We start from the raw sequence: 22,874 nt of genomic DNA on the forward strand, positions 1-22,874 counted from the left end.
GCGGGGTCCGGACGTTCCGATAGAAACCATTTCTATTTTCCAGGAGTTGCCGTGCGGCAACGCGCTGTGCCGCGTTGCTGCGCACCCGGTGTGTGTTGGGCTTCACCTTGTGTAAAATTGTGCTGTTGTTTGTGTGAACTGCAATGTTTCCCCCAAAACACAATAGTTGAAATGTAGTTTAAACATCACCTTTTAATGCAGAGATGATTTGAACTGTTTTTACGAGATTCAAAATACAAAGATTCCAGTCTTTCTTTACATTATATCATCTCGGACATACACACCACTTCACATACACAGAGCACACGTCAGGTATGTGTCATTCAATTTGCTTTGCATTTTCAAATAAAACTTTGAAAAAGAAGGGAAAAAAAGTGTCTTTCAGCAGGTAGAGAAGCCAGGTGGGCAGAGAGAGAAAAGTGCTTTATGGGAGTTTGACCTTTAACCTGTAGGAGAAGATGGACAGATTTAAATGTCAGCGTTTCATCATAGTAATGGGTGCATATCGTTGGTCCGACATCCTAACAGTTCCGACACGCAATAGTATGACACCCTACCCCAAACCCTAACCTAACCGTACACGGAAGCCACAGGTGAGTCTTAACCAGCCACGCATGTCAGAGCCACAGGTGAGTCTTGACTCTTAACCAGCCACGCATGTCAGAGCCACGGGTGAGTCTTAACCAGCCACGCATGTCAGAGCCACGGGTGAGTCTTAACCAGCCACGCATGTCAGAGCCACGGGTGAGTCTTAACCAGCCACGCATGTCGGACTGTTATTACGTCGGACCAACCATAGTAACACCTGTATACTACGAGTACACTACAAACTAGAAAATTCGCAATTTAAAAAAATTGCAGAGTGTGGTTGCCGCAGTGGCTTACATATGCCCCTCCCACTAGTATTGCCAGCCAATTACAATTTCAAGTCACGCCTTAGATCATGCGTAAGTAATTCGGAGGGGATTTAACCCCCGAAATTCATGTTTTTGCGACACACGGTTACATTTCTCGCATTTGCGGCGCCCCCTATGGATGAAAATGGAATTGCTTTTAGAACTTGGTTGATTGAACCACCCCGGACATGTGATTGAAATGTGGGATGGATTGGACATTCCGTTCGTGATTTATGGCATTTTTTGTGATATAGGCCCCTCCTACTAACTTCGGAAGACGATTACGGCCGAACGATACGCACTTTCAAAATTCTGCGGCTCAGTTTTAATTGGATGGGTCCAGAGATCACGTGTGCCGATTTCTGTGAGATTTGGACAAAATCTGTAGGAGGAAAAGCAAAAAGTGTGTTTTGGACAAAATTCAAAATGGCGGAAAATCTATCATGGCGGAAATGGGCGTGGCCTATATGGGGAGATGCGTCATGACCCAAGGAATCCAGGGAAAAAATCATTTTGATTTTACGACCTACGGTTCAAGAGTTATAAGCCAAAAGGTAAAGTGGGCTGTTATAGCGCCACCATGAGGCCGACCGATAAAATTTTAGGGTTAAATAATTTTAGTGATAATGTTGAAATATCCCTAAAAGTTTTGTAACTATAGTGATTACAGTCTCCGACGAACAAATACTTTTATGTGAATTTTTGCCTTTTCCCATTCATGTCAATGGGGACATTTAATTCACTAATAAATTCATATCAATTAAACTATACAACATTTCTCTTAACAAAATACAAGCACACGATTCCCGATTTTTCCGGTCAATTTGACATATGGCTCAAGTGCGTACAGCGTACAGTGTGGGAGGTATAAAGCGTCAAAATAAAGACTACTCCAGTGAGAAAATAATAATAAAGTGTCACAGTTACAAGAGTCTGGTTGCCCATTCGGGCAACCACACTAACAAGCACTGGCCAGATTCACCTGGTGACCATTTTGCTCTTGCATCATACTATACATGCATAGTAAACATGTATATTGTATAATATATAATATAGTATAGTATGTATAGTTGACATAGATACTCCACTGTTACGTTCTTAGTTTATACATGATTCATGATAACTACTTTTGATATGTGTGATGTATACCATGCTTTTTGTTTTTGCTTAAATGTATGCCATGCTTTTGTTTTTGCTTAAATGTAAATCGCTCTGGATCAAGAGCGTCTGCTAAATGCCTAAATTGTAAATTGTAATAGAGTGCATCAATGGACAAACGTATTGGTTATGATTGATGATGCATGAACCAACATGGGTTCATTTATGTATAAATTAATCCACAATCTGCTTTCTACAGTAAGTGCTCCTGTCAACAATGTGTTTTTCCTTTTCTATACACATAAGGAAAAATACAGTTGTTGATGTATGGGATTTATTTATTTATTATTATTTTTAATTTATTCATTAAGCCTACTTCTTCGGGCCAGGAACCGACTTGTTTTTCCAAGTTTGGGAGATGTTTAGAAATCTTGACTTTACAGTCCCAAGATAAGTATTGGTTGAAATATGTCTATAACTGCTAGTGATTTAGTGAAAAGCTGCATAATCGTACAACTGTACTTTTACCCACATTAACCCTGGTGTCCCTATTTTGGCCATGACATTATAGGTGAAACATTTCAAAACATTCCCAAATTTGTCAATAGCACTTCATCAGTGCTTTATCAGCTTGTAGATCAGCTTGTAGATCAGCTATTTTCAAAGTATATTTATGCTAAAAATAATAATAATAAAGAAATAAAGTGGTTAAGGTGATGTGGGGTGAGGTGTGGGGTATCACCATCCCAGCCAGCACGCCCACTTGGGGCCCATGTGGTTTCAATGCGGGATACATGGGTACCAAGTGAGAATGGGCTTGAACTGGGCAAATTATGAGGGTCCCACATGGTCTACACGTGGGTTAACTGGGCATGGGTTGGAAATGGCAAGCCAATGTAGGTCCTACGTGGTCTACATGAGGGCTAACTGGCATGGGCTGGAAGTGGGCATGCCCATGTAGGTCTGGAACTACACCTCCCGAAAGCCAAGAAAGGAAGCTGTCATCTGTTTTGACATTTCCGTTCACAAACATATATGTTTTAAAATATATTTACATTTTCTATCAGAATTTCCATTTCTGATAAGCAGCAAGCTATATAGGCTTTATTTTGATTTATATTAGGACAAATTTGGGTCACTGTAAAGACAAAACTGAAGCGGGGAGGAGGCGACACAATTATCTCAGTTCATTTTCAGAGCTTCCGTGGAGTCCAGACTGTATAATAGAACCATTTTGAAAAATGAGAAAGGCAACAGCTTGTGAGACTACTGCTTTTACAGTATATAAACCATCCATTCTATTACACTCTCTATAATCTCAGTGGTTTACAATCTTGTGCAAGGGGTCTGTGCATAGGACAATGTTGCTTGCCAAAAAATATCTTTTCAACAAGCAACGCTGTCTGTTTTACAATGTATTAGGCTTAAAGGGAAGAGGGTAAGGGGAGGAATTACACTCAGACATGACAAAATATGGAAGTTTATTGATGCTACCATAGACATAGAAAGGTAGATTTCTCTTTTGGCTCTGGGATGTATGTGAAAAAGTGAGGGCAAGCTTCCGTGTTGGTGACCATTGGAAAGTAATGAAAGGAAAGGACGTGAGTCATGTGACTGGATGCCGGGGATGTGCCATATAACCTCAGTTTTATCCAATGAATTGCAGCAGCGAAAGAGGTGTCTAGTATTTGTCTACCTTTCTATGTCTGTGGGTGCTACAGCTTCAGACTGTCTTTACCTCAGGGTTGGGGGGTGGGGCACAGAGCAGCATGAGCCAATCAGATTAGCCCGTAAAGGCCTGGAAGTCTGAGTCTGAAACAGGAATTAGGAAGTGTGAGAAAGACAAAAAAAGACACACAACATTAGAAGAAAGATCAGTAATTAACTTAAATGGCAAAGGCATGGTATTATATGTGTGTCTATACTGTCACCTATTCATTTGTCACCTGTTGGAATTTGTCACATTTATAATCTTAGAACATAACGAGTGCAGAGGCTAACCAAGACTATCACCCAATGAAAAAATAAGTTTTATTTTTTATTGTGTATTGTGTTGCTTATATAATTTAGAAAACATCTCATCGATTACCAAATATCAGATTCTACTGGACTCTTAGTAGGTGATTATTCTGTAATTATTAGCCTACTTCCCACCCAGGGAGCCTGAAAAAAGCCTGTTACGATTATACAGTAAGTATTGTATATACGTGTAGATGTCCAACCAACAGGTGACACACTGTGGCATTAAAGCTAAATTATTATAACACCAGACAATTTTTTTTAAAAGACACAATAAAGTTGATGTGGATTGCTGACACTTAAAAGTTTGACACTTTTAACTGAACTTTTATTTCTGTTTTTTACCATTTTGTGAGAGGAAAATAAATGAAAAATAAAACAAGAACACGCCAGTCTGATATTGTACAATTATAACACACCCCTCTCTTTCTCACTCTCTCCACATTCACAGATGACATTTTGAAGAGGAGAAATGACAAAACCACTTTAACAAGCAGACTAGAGTTAAATTGTTTTAAAATGGTTTGAAATATCTGAATACGTTGCAATTTTACGTGCACTTGGTTTCTGACAAGAACGATGCAGGAAGCAATAAAGCAACAAATGCATTCGGAACTCAATGAAGCACATGAAATAAATGAAACCATTTTAAATGATACATTTAGCAATATCTGAACAAAATATTGTAAAGGGAAATGTCTGTGTCTTTTTATAGTAGAAAAATCAAATAAAAAAAAGATAATAGGTAACATGCTAATAGATAATATAAGGTAGGCTATAAATACAAACATAGAACTTGGGCATGCATACTGTATAACATGAGCCTTTCCTCGTGTAGTTATTTCAGCCTTGAGCCTAATGTATGCTCCGTCGTGCCGTGGTGCTGCGCACTGAGTGGCAGACAGTGGTGGAAAAAGTACTCTAATGTTTTACTTCAGTAAAAGTGTTAATACTGCAATATAGAAACACGTTGTTACAAGTAAATGTCCAGAATTCAAAATGTACTTGAGTAAAAGTACAAAAGTATAGTGGCATTAAAATGTATTTAAAAGTACCAAAGGTAAAAGTACTCATTATGCAGAATGTCTCATTTCAAGTTTTCACATGTATAAACATCTTTTGAAAACAGATGCGACGCATCGCTTGTAGATCAGCTGTTTTCAAATAGCCGAAATGTATCCTGTAGGTCTGAAGTGCAGGTTACTGTATGTTTTTGTTTTGTCGTAATAATCAAAATCTTACTAGAAGTAGAAGTAAAAGTACTGGAAATTGGAAAGACTCAAGTAAAGTACAAATACCTCAAAATTGTACTGAAGACCAGTACTTAAGTAAATGTACTTAGTTAATTTCCACCGCTGCAAGCTTGTAGGTCAGTTATTCTCGGAGCGTGAGATCGCTGCACGACCAAGTACGAATCAGGCTCTATGCCATACATTAGTAAACAAAACACTCTTTTCCACTATAGCTACGAGGAGAGTGAATTCAGTTTCTCTTTTGATTGCGGTTTAGCCCCACACTGAACATGCATCTTTGAATCCAGTCTCATCAGAGCTTCAATTGGCACTATTCACTTCACCCTCCCTTGTAAAATACATTCCAAATGAAATCATTATATCATCTAGTAGTCCCATTGAAAACACTCAGTCAGAAGGACAGTTGCTAGTGTTCCATTGTGTGTGTGTGTGTGTGTGTGTGTGTGTGTGTGTGTGTGTGTGTGTGTGTGTGTGTGTGTGTGTGTGTGTGTGACTGTGTGTGTGTGTGTGTGTGTGTGTGTGTGTGTGTGTGTGTGTGTGTGTGTGTGTGTGTGTGTTGTAGTACAGCAGACAGTCTCTCCAGCAGTTGACAGGGTTAAAGAGTTATTGCGAGAGTCACTGCTTTGCTGCTTCACTACAGTATGAGGAAGACTACTCTTCAACAATTCTCCCTGCCACCTCGTTCTGTCGCTTATTTCAGTTCAGACAGCTCTTGGATTGAAATAAATATATTTATAGAGCATAAACATCATGAAGCATAAATATCGATGCGCATTCGCGCAAGGCACTGTCTGAATTCATAAATTCCCAGTAAGAAATATATATATATATATATATATATATATATATATATATATATATATATATATATATATATAATTATCTGCCAAATAGATATTACACAGGATGGAATAGCAAGGGAATCTTATAAAAAAGAAAAACAGAACCCACAGGTGGACGCTGTGTTAGGAGCACAAAGAACATTCTAGAGCTCAGCGCAACCAGTAGCAGCAGATCAGAGCAGCAAGATGGCAGAGCAGCAGCAAAAACAATGAGCAGTAAACCAGAGGTTTAAGTAGCCCGCACCAATCAGATTAACTAGCTACCTGTACTAGCTCTGAAGGCTTCACATCATTCATCAAAGGTACATGGTGGCTGAATGTGGTGGATAAACTTGAGCAAAGCTATTTTAGGCTGAATTATTGTATTTTTAGTTAAGGTATGTGATTTGTGTCACTGTTTGGCCCGAACTGTGCCCAAATGTATCTCTAGATTCTCTACTGTAAAGCCTTTAATAGGCTATCAATGCACCCGTTTGCTGGCCGCCATGCCCCCTTGTTGTTCTTAACTCCACTAACGAGACGAGCACAGGGAGATTGGTTCAAACCAGTCATGTGGGGTGAAAGGAGCAGCACAGCCTCTAGGGGCAGTTAGGATTACTTTTAGATTCTAGTCTTAGTTTTTGCCTCACAATCATACACAGACATTTAGGAGAAGCTATGAGAGCCTCTTGTTAAGACAACTGAAAGGGCATTACCCCAAATATGAACACCTTTTTTACATTAAGGTTAACACATGCTAAACACATGAGCTATGGTTCCAGTAACACACACACTTGCAGGTAATCTGATCCAGGCAATTCAATTGACTGCCTGTAACTTAATAACAACATTAAAAGATTTAACAGTGTAATTTGTCCGAAAGCAGCCATCACTGTGAATGGGAAATGACTTGCTTATCTCTCTAGAATTGAGATGGTCAATCAGATGGTCTAAAGTTTCAACCTATAGGATATTTTTGTCACAAGCGACAAGCCAGCTTCTGTTTCTTTCAGTCAACCTCCATTCCCTGTTAGCTAGCATCACACTGTCAACACCTGGCATTCCTACTAAATACTGACATGGGGATATTGTGCAATTTCCCCACTGATGCTTAACCGCTTTCAACCTGGCATCCCTATTTTGGGATATAGATCATTTTGGGATATATTATAGCAAAAATGATAGCCTATATTGTTTTTTAAAAATATTTAAAAAATGTAAACATTTTCAAAACAGCGAAAATAACTGATTGTCAAGCTCACAACATGTCTATCTTAGCTATTTGTCATACAACAAGTATTACATTAGAAAATAGGTCCCAGATCAGGAGTCAAGTGATTCATATAAAATGGCTCCATCAAAATGGTCAAAAGTGAGACCAATAATAGCCAATGGAATTAAAAGACACTGAGAATGGTTGATTGCCAATCAATTTGGCAATTGATTGGACAATGGATTTGTCACTGCTGGCATAATGGATGATTACGTAAGTTAGACATGCTTCTCTAGATATATATTATGTGTAGATATTATGTGAAATAAATCGAGATTGAGCACTGTGTGGCATATTTCCTGCCTAAAATGTATAAATCCGTTATAGTTATAGACAATGCTTTCAGTGTCCTTGCGGCTGGCTGTCACCTCTCTCAGTGGGCACTGCTGGATTTCTCTGCATTGAGCAGTGCAGCTGACACTGGTGAATCGGCGATAAATTCATTTGTATGTCTGCGTTTAAGAAAATACAACTTCATGACTGTTATTATTAGGTAAAAGGTTAACTTTTAAAAGTGCTCTGCTCGGTCCGAAAAATAGCTCTGACCAGCGCCTCCTAAAAGAGGCCGGTAAGCTGTCGCCATTTGGTAATTTCCAAGTTTAATGTACAGGATAGTGTATACTATAGAGACGAAGCCAAGGCAAAGAGAGGGGAGAGACAGGATTCGGATTCAAATCCAGATCCCCTGTAACTCACAAGGAGCATGTCGTAGGTGCACACATCTGGTTAAGCCACCAGACAGACACCCATTTCTTTCCTTTTATGACTTACTTGGCACATATAGAATGGCACATTAAATAAGTAAACTACAGCAAACACACACAAAGGCACTAACAAAATATTTTTGATGATTTTGTGCTTTGTCACGCATTAGATCATAATGCTCTGGTTAGGAAAGAAAGTATTGCAACCTATTGCTTTGCTTTGACTGGACAATTAACCATTCTACCCAACAAAACGTCTCAGTCTCCATTTGATTAAAAATCGAGGCAAGAAATGGCACACAGGGGAACTAACTTCAACATATTTAAGTGCAGAAACTCCAATATTTAGTTTAGTCTTACCCTGCATTTAAGGATCACTAACATTAATGTTTGGATCCAAAACTAGGGCTGACTTAATTATGTTTCAATCTTTGGAAATGGTTGTTATAGGACACCAAAACCATTTTATCAAAATAGACTTCACTTATAACTTGTAATTTGGGTACTCTAGCCAGGGAGCCTGACAAAGTTCCACTATAACACATTGCACCTTGGGACCTGTTCAGCCTGTGTGCGTCTTACTTTCTGTAGCAGTAAGCACACAATGGTTTAGAGCAAAAGGTTATTTTTAGTCCAGAACCAAGACCTCTCAACAAAATAAGTTGTGTAATGTGTACAGTACTAGTTGACAATGGCAATAAAGTTATTTGATGTGGACAGCTCTTCCTACATTCATTGCTGGAAATTATGCTGGGTCTGTTATTTGGCTTTGGCTATGGTGATGTCACTAGCACAACACAATGTATAGAAAAGGATTTGCGTATTTAAGCCAATTATTGAATCCTTTCTTTTCTTGAACCTTTCTTGTTTAAAACATGCATTCATAGATAATGTTTAGCTTAGCGTTTGGGAATTTAGGCGTATGTGGGAATATTTAGATTTGGCACTGTAACATGATCAAAGCTAAATTTTAATGAATTCCCTATCTCAATTATCTATCTGCACTCATTCTCCTTTAAACATTTTGAAAGCATTGCGATTGATCAATGAAGGCACTGCCCGGAACACAAAATGTAGTATAAAACAGCACAGCACAGCAAGATGCACGCGCACCCACATGTCGCACGCACGCACGCACGCACGCACGCACGCACACACACACACACACACACACACACACACACACACACACACACACACACACACACACACACATTCCATCAGCACACATTCCATCAGCACACAATACATCCACACTTCTTTTTCTTCTTCACAATATTGTCATTGTTCCTTATAGCAGGCTCCCCATCCTCACTGTGGTGGTTTGCTGAATTAGCAGCTTTGGGGGTCTCTGGAACAGGGGGGCTGCTGCCTGGCTGCTCCCCAGATAAAACACCCGGTCCCCTTGGTTGACCTGAACCCGTCTCCCCGTCCCTCCCCCTAGCTCCATTACCCCCGCCTATATTTCCATCCTCATTTTCAATCATCTCGTCCTCGCCACCCCTCCCTTCTTTTTCAACCAGTTTGCCATCGACTGTGCTGAAGTGTTTAACACTCTTAGTAACCCCGCCATCCCTATGCTCCTCCCTCATCACATTAATAGTGACATTAACCCCGCCCCCAGCACCTGAGATGAAGTTAGTGGTCGCGGCGCCAGCAGCTCTCTGCTGGGCCTCCAGTTCCGACAGGCTGCACGCCAGCGCCATCTGGAGGTCTTCGTCGGCTTCGTCCTCGCTGGCCCCGTAGTGGAAGTACGGGGCGGAGCTAAACGAGCGCTGCGCGGCCGTAGAGTGCAGATTGGGGCGAGGCTTCTCGGGCTCTGCGGGGCGTCTGGTGGGTTGAAGGCGTGGCTTGTGGGACGACTGGCGGGGAGAGGGATGTTGCTCTCGTCGGCTCAGCTCCAGTGCGAGGGCCATCTCGTCCTCCACGCCTGCGGGCAGATGTATTCATGAGCATGCAAACAATACACTAAAACAGGCACACGTCTAACCACTTTCAACTTTGAAAAAGAAAAACACACCCGTGTGAACCCCCCCTCCTCTCTCTCTCGCTCTCTCATTAGCAGGCAACAGTGCAGCACTGTCTCTCTCTCTCTGTTTCTGCAGGGCACAACAGCGCCCCTACTGGTACTCATACTGGTGCTCATTAACGTCACATAGGTTAACCACACATAGGTGAACACGGAAATTGCTGTTCCTTGGAGTCAAAAAAAAAAAAAAAAAAACAGATCAGTGTGGCAGCGATGATTCATTTCTTTAAAGGATCCATGGCTAATAAACTTTATTATGCCTTAATACATAAAAAATGCTCTATTCAACTAGTTTTATTTGCACATGCATTTCAAACATTCCATAGACCTGGACCACATGGAAAAATGACGTCATCATTAACTTGCGACGGGCATTGTCCCGCTTGAGTAAAAGATGAACTGTTTCTAAAAATAAATAAAATATTGAAGGTCTATTTTAGTTACTACCCGTTCTGAATATATGAACAGCAAATGATGTTCAGTGTGGTGTCGAAACAGCGTGTGTGTTCACGTTAACATTTCCCCGTGTGGTTCTGTTACGAGGAAAAGTGTGTCCCAGTATTAATCTGTGTCCGTCCCAACATGCATTTCACTGGTGACCCGGAAGCCGTCCCAACATGCATTTCACTGGTGACCCGGAATAGGACAGACAAGACAGCGATCTGTGAATTTAGTAATGATGATAGAGGGAAATTATGGCATTATTAAGGCATAAGGCTTATTGGCCAGGAATCCTTTTAAATAAGTTAGATTAGTATTAGAAGTTAAGTAAAGGTTCCTAAAGCTAATTTGGTAGTAGAGGATCTTCACTATGGGTGTGTTTACCATTGATAAGGACTGTTTTCAGCACCCCGTCCTCCTCAATCTCTGTTCTCTCTTGCCCATTCTCCTTGATCCTGCAAGACCACACACACACGCAGTTGAACGCACGCACGCACAAACACACACACACACACACACACACACACACACACACACACACACACACACACACACACACACACACGTCAGTGAATTAGAGAGAGAGGGGGGGGGGGAGGGGGGGGAGAGAGAAAGAGAAGAAAATCTTCTAAATATATTTTATATATAAAAATACTTTGAAAATAGCAGATCTACAAGCTCGGAATGCATCGCACCGTGGTGATTTTGCTATATTAAAATGGCCAAATTGTGTATAGGGCTGAAGTTGTTAATGTGTGTTAACTACATCTCAGAAGAAGATATTGTACTTATACGCCACTACATTTATTTGCAAACTTTAGTTACTATAGTTACTTTGGAGATTATTATAAAAAAAACATGCATTAACCACTTCCTCAGTATAGTAGACTATTTGAAAATAGCGGATCTACAAGCTCACAAGATTTGTATACATTTGAAAACCTTTGGTACTTTAAGTACACTTTGATTTTGTACTTGTTAAATGTTGAATATGTTATTTGGGACTCCACTGTAAATTAAAGTTAAAGTCAGTGAATTACAGTGCATTCGCCAGACATGGATTAATTCCTGTTAAGAACCTTTGTGAGGACAAACTACCCAACCAGTAAGTAACAAACCCAGCATCTTCCCAGCACCCAACATCAGTCGATGGTGAGGACACTCATAGTAGAGCAAGACAAGAAGATAAATTGGTCTGGCAGACTTTTTTATCTGTATCAAAACGTATGCAACATGGCGTCGTTATTTTAGGCATTACGTTTTCAAAAACATCCAAAAGTATCAGGTCTACATGCTCACAAAGTGATCACTTGAAGCCGGATGCTATTTTAGAATAGTGCTTTTGTCTATTAAAACGTTATTTGCCCCCTTTTTTTTTTACATTATAACGGTTAAAACATGGGTAATTGCTGGGCTAGGACTCTAAAGATTTGGGCATCGGTCAGGCTCTACTTCACAGGACAGTGAACTGTCTTTTCCATAGTGTGTGTCACTGGGTTGCATGTGAGCACTACACCATGATTTACACTTACAGTTGATACACGTGTACGAACTGCAACAAGTCACACTTGGCAAGGACAAAATTACTCAAACATCCAGTTGCAGTCTTATCACAGACACACAGATTTCATTGTTTGAAGCACATTCAGGCATGACATAGTAGTAGTTTTGTTGGATTATTTATTTATTATGTCACACATGTAGTCATGTACCAGATGTGTCATAACTACTTGTGTGTGACATTTTGTTGATTTAATTTGATTAAATGTTTTTTGTCTGGATAATTAATTGATTATTATTTTTTTGCAACCAATTCGAGCAAAAGCATCGAACCCGGAAACTTCTAGCTGTGAGGTGACAGTGCTACCGACTGTGCCACCATGCCCCCATAATTAATTGATTCTAATTGGATCTCAAAATGACTCACAGGAAAGTACAGTTACAGTAAAACCTTCAGTGAACTTGGTTTCACTAGCCCGCTCTATTTATGATACCTATATAACCACGCTGAGCAAATATCCTTTATACTGTATGCTAATCTATTATTTTAGCACCAACATCAACCTAATGATGTTGGTGCTAAAGTAAAGAGAGAGAGAGAGAGAGAGAGAGAGAGAGAGAGAGAGAGAATAATAGCAATAGATATGCAACTTGGCCCAGGTCAGCTGATTTGGCAAAGGACGAAAATGCATACTGTACTTTTTGGTGGTGGTGCGTTTGCCATTGATGATGCGAGTGGAAGTGGAAACGGATTTGAAGTTTCCCATCCCACCTCCCATGCTGTCCATCCCATCCATGCCCCCCAAGGAAGAGAAGGAGGTGAAGTCCACTGGGGGAGAGACGAGGAGCGTTGATAGATGTACCGCTGGGTTATAGTTTCATCATGTTTGTGTCTACTGTCTAGGCTAGCATTGAGTGAGTCATTACACAACTATTAACTAACAAGACAGCAACAGAGTAATGGCGGCAGTGGCTCAGAGGTAGAGTGGCCTATTCCGGCCTCCCCCAGAGTTAGTGTCGAAGTGTCCTTGAGCAAGACGGTGCTATATAAATGCACCAGGCATTTAGTGGGAAAACTCTGTTTACCTCCTGCTGAGGGGAAGGAGAAGAATCGACTGGGGCCAAGACGAGAGGGGCCTGCGTTTCCATGGAAACCATGCCCATGGATGCCTCCGAAGGATGAAAAGTCATCTGAAGGATAGATGGAAAATGGCTGATTGAAATGAAAGCCTTGACTAGAAGCAAGTGTAAAATAAAGCAAAGAGATAACTGGTATCTTTAGCCCTCTTCCTTTTCTTTGCTTTCTGACTGACTATATACAAACACTAGTGTGTTTGTGCTGCAATACAGTAGAATCTTTACACACAACACAACACAACACAACACAACACAACACAATACAATAATTACTTACCAAAGAAGTTGTTGAATGGATCCTGGTCACCGAAAAACTCTCTGAACACCTCGTCTGGACTGCGGAATGTGAAGGTGAACCCTGGGAAATCTGATGGGAAATCTGTAGGAGAGGACCTAGATGAGCCTATGTGGATGTGGTTTGGGGAAAAGGAAGACAAAGGAGTTCAAAGAGATGGAGAAGAGAAGATGAAAAGACGGATTACTTCCATATCATGCATGCTATGGTACAGCATGTTCAACTGTGCGTTGTTGAATGTGAACATTTGTTCCTTTTTTTACCTCTGTGTCTCATTCGGTCACTGCCATAGTGGTCGTATTCCTCCCGCTTACTCTCTATAGGATGGTAACATAGTATGACTCAGTCATGGCACTTAAAAACACAGTGATCACACATAATATTGTATATCTACACATCACGCACGCACGCACGCACGCAAAGGTCCACACAAACACACAAAATGGAAATATTATTAAATATACAGTATGTTGAAATATTTAAATCAATGACTCATATACAGTGCTCCTGTGAGAGCTAGACCTGAGATCACAACACAGAATGAAACTCATGACTCATATAGTAGGACAGTGTTTTTCAAAGTGGGTGCCGTGCCACCCTAGGGTGCCCTGACGCAAGTACGGGGGTGCCAAAGAATACTTATATTTGGAATATGTTATTATCACTTCAGTTTAACCACTTAGATCCTCTGTCACGGCCCGTGACGTGTTATGTTTTCTTGTGTACCCTGTTCTTGGTTTTTGTTATTGTTTTACCTCTTGTTCCTGTGATTTTTGAAGTATTGTGTTTCCCTGTGTCTTAGGTCACATTCTCACCTAATACTTCGGTAGACCCGAATGCGTATGGGCGGGGAAATTGCGATTCTTGCATATTTAATTGGCTGCGGTTTGCCTTCACACTGTCATTCGCAGCAATTGGAAACACAGCAGGGGGAACTTTTATCAATGTGTTCCATTCATAAACTAGCCTACACAGTGAAATCTATGGTGATAAAATTACACTCATAACGTGCATGTGTGGTGCCGTCTGGGACCCCCCCCCACCCTCTCTCTCTCTCTCTACGCACGCAGCCGCCACACACTGTTCTTTTGGGCACTGATATAACTCCCCAGTCCCCACACAGTGACAGCACTCCATGTTTACGCACAGACAGACAGACAGACAGAATATTCTGTAGGCTATAATAGGCTACACTGCAGTGTTTTTATGTGTTTTCTTAAGAAATTGATTAATGTACACGTCCGATCATTTCGATCAGGGCTTCAGTCTCCTCATTCGACCACGTCTATCCACAGTAACGGGACATCTTTGCGCTGCGTAAAATATGCCTTCTCCGTCTCCAACTGTGTTCAGCTCCTCACCCGCCACATTGTTTGCTTCATTTCCTTTATTTACTGCGGATTGCATTCACACCTGCACCGAATCGTAGTCAAGTGCGATTGGAAGCGAAGCGAAACCCCCGTTTTTGGGCGGAGTAAAATGCGGTTCTTTGCTGCGCATTAGGATTCGAATGAGCCTTCACACCTGCCAAACGAAGCGCACTTTCTGAAAATGTGCAGCAGGATTCGTTTTAATCGCAGCAAAGCTCTCTGGTGAGAATGTGACCTTAGTTCCAGTTTGAGTTTCACCTTTAACTTGTGTACCTTTTCTTTTGAAGTATTGTTTTGTGCCTTCCTGTCTGCCCCTGTAGTTCTGTACCTGCCTTGTCTAACCTGCATTGTGATTAGTCTTTGTTTTCCACCTGTGTCCTCTTATTCCCCCAGCTAATCCCTGTCTTGATTTTGAGTTTTGTTGCACCTGTGCCTAGTTAGTCTGTGTCTATTTATACTCCCCTGTTTGTTCAGTTCCCTTTCTTGTTCGTCACTTTACGTCAGTAGTGTTTTCCTCGTTTATCCATGATTTAACTCCTAGTGTACTGTATGTACTTCAAGTTCCTTGAATTCCGCCGTGGATGAAAATGTTATTTACAGGGGTGACCTGAGCCAAAACCTCTGGTATAGAATATAATATAGTGATAGGCAGAGCCGGATTAACAATGGAACTAGGTGGAGCTTAAGCGCCAGGGCCCGAAGCTTGCAGGGCCTGGTACGAGACTATAGGTACAGCTGTTAATGCTTCTTTCGAAAAATATAACGCAACACAGGAACCCCCGCTAGTGTTTTTGGTCTTCTCGTCTGAGTTTCTGTAGCAGTTTTCGGGTTGTATCAATCAGCTGTTTGGCTGTTGAATACAGTAGGCTATAAGAAAATACATGAAACGGCATCGTTTTTTCCCCATCTCATCATTGCCATGCATGTTTCTTGTTAATAACTGTATTAATAACCATATAGTAATCTCCTAGTCCTTACATAATAGTTTAGCAGAGACTGAAGTTGGAAAGGCTGTGCCCAGTACGGCAGTGCCTGCTGTGTCTTGTGTGTCAGCGGGCAGCGCAGGCAGTAGTGGATATGCGCTAAACGCATGCATGTTAATTAATTAATTGGCTGAATCTGTAGGGCCTTTTGATTTGGTGAAGCGCCAGGGCCTTGAGAGGGGTTGATCCGTCACTGGTGATAGGAGGGAGATGATTTCATTTGTTTTTTAAACCTTTCAACCTTCTGCCCCTTTGGGAATGTTATTATAGGGACATTTTTCGAAACTTTTTTCAGAGATTTTAAATGTCTTTCCAAAATTGCAGATCTGTGAGCTCAGTTCACAATGCATCACGATGCTACGTGTGAGCTAATAGATCTGCTATTTTCGCTACTTTTGTGTGACACTATTGTACGACATGGAGATGCACATTGCAGCATCCGCAGTCACTATTACTAACCCACATGACCAAGGCATACACATACCGTATAGTACAAAAAAGCTCAAAGTCAAAACATTTTGCTACAAAACAATGAAAATAATGAGACAACAGAACAATGGCATGTTCCAGTTATCCCATTGTGGCCACTAGCTTGAAACATGCATGACCACCAGCTATGTAAACATCAGATTCTCCACATATTTTATGAATGGAGGCCAGGTAGGGTCACATTTCTTTTATGAACCAGAACCAAGTGCAGTGTATCTCACGCTCATTTCGAGAGTCTATAGCACCACCAATATTACTATACAATCCATGTTAACAGAGAAAATTCCCCTTCCTCTCAATTTTGAACATTATCTGTGTTCCTCTATATGTTTTCCGGTCTAAAGCCCCCATTATTACATCAATTTGATTCATATTTTCTGAAGTTAAGATTGCTATTTTTGCTGTAAACACTATATGTCATGGTCAAACCAGGAAGTAGGGGTTGTAGTTTTTAAATTCAGTGTCGTCACCGACAACTGGCGTTTCAGAGACACTCAGCTCGGTGTGAATGGCATGTTAACAGCTACGAACACATATATACTATATAGAGCTAATGTTGAAAATAATTATGCTTTCACTTTAGCCCACTGAAGAAAATAGGGGGTTGTTGCCAATGTCAATGTAAACACTTTCAACCTGGCATCTCTATTTTGGCCATGTCAATTGCCCCTTATAGTGAATAATATAGCAAATCTACAAGCTTGAATGTTGCATGTTAAGAATCAAATGTTGTAAAGCCCTGATGTTATTTTCACTCACTCTCGTGTATAGCTTTATCCACTGGAACTTAGCATCCCTATTATTAACATGTCATAATAAGAAAACGTTCTGCAAAACTTTGTTGGGGGAAAAGGAGGGGACCAAGTAGATCCCTGGGGGACCCTTGTCAATGAAGCATTGAAGTGTTTAAGCACACGCAGTGTTGTGACTTACTATCAGACAAAACTTCATAGGCCTCGGACAGTTCTTTAAATTTCTTCTCTGCTTCATCCTTGTTGTCCGGGTTTTTGTCTGGATGCCATTTCAGCGCCTGCTTCCTGTACCTGAAACAAACATGCATGCATCACATTGTTTAAAAATTGACATATTGACATATATTATTTTGATGTTATACTATATTGAGTACCGGTATAATCGGTATGAATTGTGTTGCGTTTCTTGACAAAATACCACATCATTTTAGTTATTCTAAAGTGACATACAGTGTGATTTTATGGTCCACGATCTGATCAAATACTTAAGGCTGTTTTCGTTCCCATTCTATCCATCAATCTACTCACCAGTACACCAGTGCTATTTACTAATAGCCTACTAACTAGACTTGGCCTCCAGGATTGGAATTAAGAATCACTGGGCAACTTAATTAGATCTAATGAAAATAGAGTCTGCACAAATCCAATTTTTTAAAATGTCTTCTCCACCATACAGATGTGACGTTTCGAGCCTAATCTACTCTTGTTGCTACGGGACATACGCATCAAACGACCGAATTAACCACAGTATACCGCTAATCAATTTACAAATTACATATACATACCGACACTGAAACATATCTGTATTACGTCACCATTGGGAGCCAGTTATACCAGTTATACCCTGGCATTGGTACATATCTTCATCACGTCATATGCTGCTACGGGACAACGACCCAAGTAACCACAGTATACCGCTAATCAACTTACAAATTACATATACATATATACATAGAGGAATTTCCTTTAATCCACCCGACACTGAAACATAATATCTTTATTACGTCAACATTGAGAGCCAGTTATACCAGTACTTGCATGCTCTGCTTGCGCACTATTAGGCCTACTTGGGTGCAACAAGCAAGTAGGCACTCGACAGAGTGCAATTCTAGTTGTATTAGATTTTGACTTCTGCCCTGCACCTGGCACTTTTTAGACTGCAGATGTGTGTGCTTTTCTCCTTATTTTGCAACTCTATTAGATCCACAGTATACGGTAACTCACGCTTTCTTGATGTCATCCTGAGAGGCTGTTTTGGACACTCCCAGGATGGTATAGTAATCGACCATGTCGCCTCCTCAGGCCTCGCCACACCTAGGTGCAACAACAAAAAGCAGCAATGTTAAACACCTCTTCATTTCCATTCTAAATGGAAAGCACATTGCCTATACCAGGGGTCGGCAACCCAAGATGTTGAAAGAGCCATTTTCGACCAAAAATAAATTCAAAATCTATCTGGAGCCGCAAAGAAAATTACACATTATAATGCAGCTTGCCAAGCTTTATTATCTCCCGGGTTGCAACGAAACTAGCATAATTTAGCATGCTTTCCCTGGAAATGTCTTTCAACGTTACTTTTTTTGTTGTTTGATAGCTTCTCACTGCAGATTAAACATACAGGCAGTCAATCTGCATTGGCTGTGAAGGCAAAAGCCTCTGTCCACGAACTGTTAAATCCTCTGTTTTTCGTCGGCTATCTTTATTTCTCTCCCTGTAGAAGCCATAGCGTAGCAGGCAGCAGCCTCACACACCCACCGGTTTGTTTATAATAGACACCTGGCTGGCACGGCACTGAGTGTGTCGCATGCTATGACGCACATTTTAGTTTAGTTAAGTTTTCCAATTTTGTAAAAATGTGTAGAATAAATATTAAGAATGCTTGTCACGTTTGGCCTCCTACAGAAACCATAAATGAAAAATAATTTATTGCTACTTTTAATGCTACAGGGAGCCACTAGGGGTGTGCTCTAGAGCCGCATGCGGCTCTAGAGCCGCCTGTTGCAGACCCCTGGCCTATACCGTACTTTTGGTCTCTTCATTTTCTGTTTTATTTTAACATGACCGTTTATAATGTGTTTCCTTTGCTCATTTTTTGCTGTCTCAATCTACCTGCAGTTATCTATACTGTACTACCAACGCAGTTGGTAACAAGTACCGTCCACATAATCCATCTCGCCCTTGTTTTTTCCACCGACCTCACGCCGAACGCTCGGTGCGGCGGTTCTTGTATTCTTTATTTTGTTTTACTGAGAATAACGTTAGAAATAAGTTTAGGGTTAGGGTTCTACTACTACAGGAATATAGTTCGTTTTTGTCATCGTTTTACTGAGATTAAGGTTAGGATAATTTAGGAATAAGGTTAGGTTTAGCCGTTTAAGCATAATTTACTTTTACTTTAGGAATACCATGCTGAGCAGTTCTGCCGGATGTACAAGGGCGACTTTTTTAGTATTCATGCAGTTACTGCACTATTACATGTTTATTTATATATTTGCTTGTTTTCATTCAAGGGAATTTGAGAAGTTAGAGGCATAGTCCCACATTTTAATCTTGAATCTATTCATGGCATTTTAACAGAAATAATAACAAAATAATAATATGTTAATGACCATTCAGAAAGTCTTCTGCCATTAGCAACTGACCAATGGCCCAATAGTTCCATTTAGATGGCTACATAGCAGTTGCCAGGAATACTGGACTACTCGCCCCGGTGCTTGCCCGTTTTTCCTCCCGGAATTTTCCCCAGTGAGGGGGATAACTTTGTAATATGCTATTGGCTGTTTGTATTCTTTTTGGAAAAATATAAAAAGATACTCCTGTGGAAAGGCTATATTATTTGACTTATATTGAACCTATAAACAATTTAGTATTATTTAGTATATGTAAGGTTTTGCCCCCTCAAATGGTACCTCGTCAGATAATCCCCACATATCCTACAACTTCTGTGAACAGACTTCACTGTAGTAGCTTTTCATAAATTATATTTGTACTTAGGCTGTTCTGCTGTCATGAAAGTTTATAGTTAGAGAAATTCAAAGTCCAGCTGTCTGCTGTCCAGCCTCTCCCACCCCTCACTGGGGAAAGTTCTGGGAGGAAAACAGAAACGGGGCGAGTAGTCTTGTTACCGTTGCCAGTTACCCCCATGCTACTGTCGTAAGTGCACTACAGGGAGGAGCCAAGGGAGAGTTCCAAACCAGCCTAAAGTAAACTGTCTATCCCGGTATTCCCCTGTGAGGAACCGGAGGCTGGACACCACATGGCTTTATGTTATTTACAGCTTCAACAGACTGTCATGGCATCTGATCTGACAGCTGCTGCAAGGAAGGACCACCACCACCACCGCAACCACACACGCACAGCCACACACACACACACACACACACACACAAACACACACACACACACACACACACACACACACACACACACACACACACACACACACACACACACACACACACACACACACACACACACACACACACACACACACACACACACACACACAGTCACACACATTTGTGTTGGGATGTCAGTTTATTATAGCATGTCTGGTTTCTCTAATTGGAGTACAGTAAAACAACATCAAATTCAGAACTTGAGACAGAGTGACAAAATGTGACCAAATATGGTTATGCTGGTCCCCTAACAAAACAAAAGTCTTTGCTATTGTGGGCTGCAATACTATTGCCCACAAACAATTCTCAACCCTGTAACCCAGTAGTCCAAATGATGGTTCTCAAACTGTGGTCCAGGCCCATGGGACCCTGTTCCATAAGTGGGTTCCAAATGGACCCTTACAGGACTGCAACTCTGACTGAGAGCAGAGTGTAGGCCTACAGATGAAATGGGTACACTCTCAGAGTTATGTTAGGCTATCCTTAACCTCATTTCAACAAAGCTGTTTGGACATAGGCCTACCGTCAGTAGGCTACCTTCTGGATGGACCCGTGAAGAGTAGCTCAGGCGGTGTGCGGTGGTAGGTAGGCCGGTATGTGGGTGGGTTCAGAAGGAGAGCTGATCGTAGAAGCAGTGCCTCCTCCTCGGGAAAGCGTTTCTCTGTTCGTGACAGTCGCGCAGCAGACAGACTGTACACAGACAAGCCCCCCTGCGATCCCCCGCTCGTGACAAAATGGTACTATAGTACCACTACTACTGCTAGCGGTACTACTGTTACAGCAGGCTAATTACCGTTACAATGTCCAATATATACGACCATAACTTGACAAGCCCTCTCCTCTCTACCCTGGCTATGGCTCCCCGTCCCTCTCTCTTCTCGTGGGCTAAGCCTCACGCGTTACGTCATAATCAGCTGAGAACGCGCGGCGGCGAGGGTTAAGAAAAAATAGAAACATCCAGAACATGAGTGTTTTGGGAGCGTCACCACCGTCACCCGACCCACCCTGGTTGTGCTGCTGTCAGTGCTGTGTGGTGTGAGGTGTGACTCCGTCCTGTAGGACGGTGCCGCTGTTGTAGAAGATCATCTGTTCTTTTTTGGCAAAGCGACAGTGTGCGTCGTGCGACACGCTGCTGCAGAGCAACAACAAAGCAACAGGCTGTGATATCTATACTTAACTGTAGGCTTTGTATGGGGATGGGACAGTTTGAGATGTTTTTATGCTAGCCCGTTGAAAATTGTAAATAAAAATAATACTACTAGGCTACTACTACTAATAATAATAATAATACTACTACTACTACTAGTACTACTACTACTACTAATAATAATAATAATAATAATAATAACAATATTAAAGCGCGTTCAAATAAAATGTATATTATTTTAAAATATATATATTCTGTAGCAGGCCGTGTCTGGGTCACGTGCTTTATTGGCGTGTGGTAGGTAAGGCCACTTAATTCAGTTCGGAGTCTGGGACGTACTGTAGCATGCATGACCCTAAATATTATGCCACAAATATTAAACTACCCCAAATCCCAATTAAATGAGCACTTAATTAATTGCATTTCTGTGTTAATTTACGTGAATCATTGTCAAAGTATAGTCATAGTCATTGTCAAAATAGTCAGAATAGCTTTTGATTGATTGAAATTTGTATTATCACAGTAGGCCTATGCCTGTTGGTTACATTTTAAACAAAAGCACAAATCAATACAAAAACTGCTTTGTGGATGAAACCAAAATAAAGCACTTGTTTACAACCATAGAGCCTATTAGAGCTACAACAGGGTCCAGCCGGTCCACCATTTCCAATTTATCAGAATGGTACATATCGTTTTCTTGATGCACTTGTAACGTACGTGTTGTAGACTATTATAATGATTATGATGAGCCTGGTATACCCTCTTACTTTAAGCCGTTTGGGTTGACAAGCTTAAATTTAAAGTAAATGAAATACTTGCTCTATTTAGGTAACCAAGAGGGTGGCTCTAGTCTATATCCTTATTTCCCCTGAAACTTACCTCTTAAGTCTTCCGGATTCTTTTATTATTCAGTTTTGCACCTGTTGGAGCCTACGTAGTCTCGCTGTTGCTAGGCCTACTGCAAGTAAAAGGGAGCTAAATATAATAACGTCACAAAATGGTGGTGACTGACTGGTCGGTGAACTAAATGTTTCCAGAATAAATTCAAGTTAATGGTGTGATATAACCCTGTGATAACCCCACACTGTTCAATGGTCTTTGCTCCCATCTAGTGGTTGTGGAAAGAAACTAAGGACTAACTACCCAGAACTAGATGGAATAGGCCATCACACTGCTCTGCTGTCATTATAGCTGCCAGGCTACCAGAGACATGGAAACTATTAATGTGGACCCAATACAATTATATTTCTATTTTAGAAACGAAATGCA

At 41.0% G+C, this 22,874-nt stretch overlaps 1 protein-coding gene across 3 annotated transcripts; it reads right to left on the reverse strand.

Annotated features, from left to right (window-relative positions):
* Positions 1-174: 174 nt before the first annotated feature.
* On the reverse strand, positions 175-22,594 carry dnajb2 (DnaJ heat shock protein family (Hsp40) member B2). 3 transcript variants are annotated; one of them, XM_083776301.1, is made up of 11 exons: positions 22,485-22,594; positions 18,285-18,374; positions 17,242-17,351; positions 13,730-13,783; positions 13,449-13,574; positions 13,121-13,225; positions 12,734-12,863; positions 10,919-10,989; positions 9,692-9,994; positions 3,733-3,806; positions 175-446 (listed from the first exon to the last, which is right to left on the reverse strand). In XM_083776301.1, exons 2-10 carry the CDS (start codon positions 18,347-18,349, stop codon positions 3,778-3,780), a joined length of 993 nt encoding a protein of 330 aa, XP_083632427.1. In that variant the 5' UTR covers positions 18,350-18,374; positions 22,485-22,594; the 3' UTR covers positions 175-446; positions 3,733-3,777. The 3 variants fall into 3 exon arrangements, with proteins under 3 accessions (XP_083632427.1, XP_083632426.1, XP_083632425.1); XM_083776300.1 differs by lacking the exon at positions 22,485-22,594 and adding an exon at positions 20,996-21,481; XM_083776299.1 differs by lacking the exon at positions 22,485-22,594 and adding an exon at positions 20,982-21,481.
* Positions 22,595-22,874: the final 280 nt, after the last annotated feature.

This window comes from Protomyctophum parallelum (genome assembly GCF_964188405.1).
Source record: "Protomyctophum parallelum genome assembly, chromosome: 11".
In the NCBI taxonomy this organism is placed as follows: Eukaryota; Metazoa; Chordata; class Actinopteri; order Myctophiformes; family Myctophidae; genus Protomyctophum; species Protomyctophum parallelum.

Coding starts and splice junctions, on each gene's coding strand:
- dnajb2 (XM_083776301.1), bottom strand. CDS start 18,349: ATGGTCGATTACTATACCATCCTGGGAGTGTCCAAAACAGCCTCTCAG. Junction 13,226..13,448: donor TCCATTCAACAACTTCTTTG/GTAAGTAATTAT, acceptor TCTATCCTTCAG/ATGACTTTTCATCCTTCGGA. Junction 3,807..9,691: donor GACCACTAACTTCATCTCAG/GTGCTGGGGGCG, acceptor TTCCTGTTTCAG/ACTCAGACTTCCAGGCCTTT.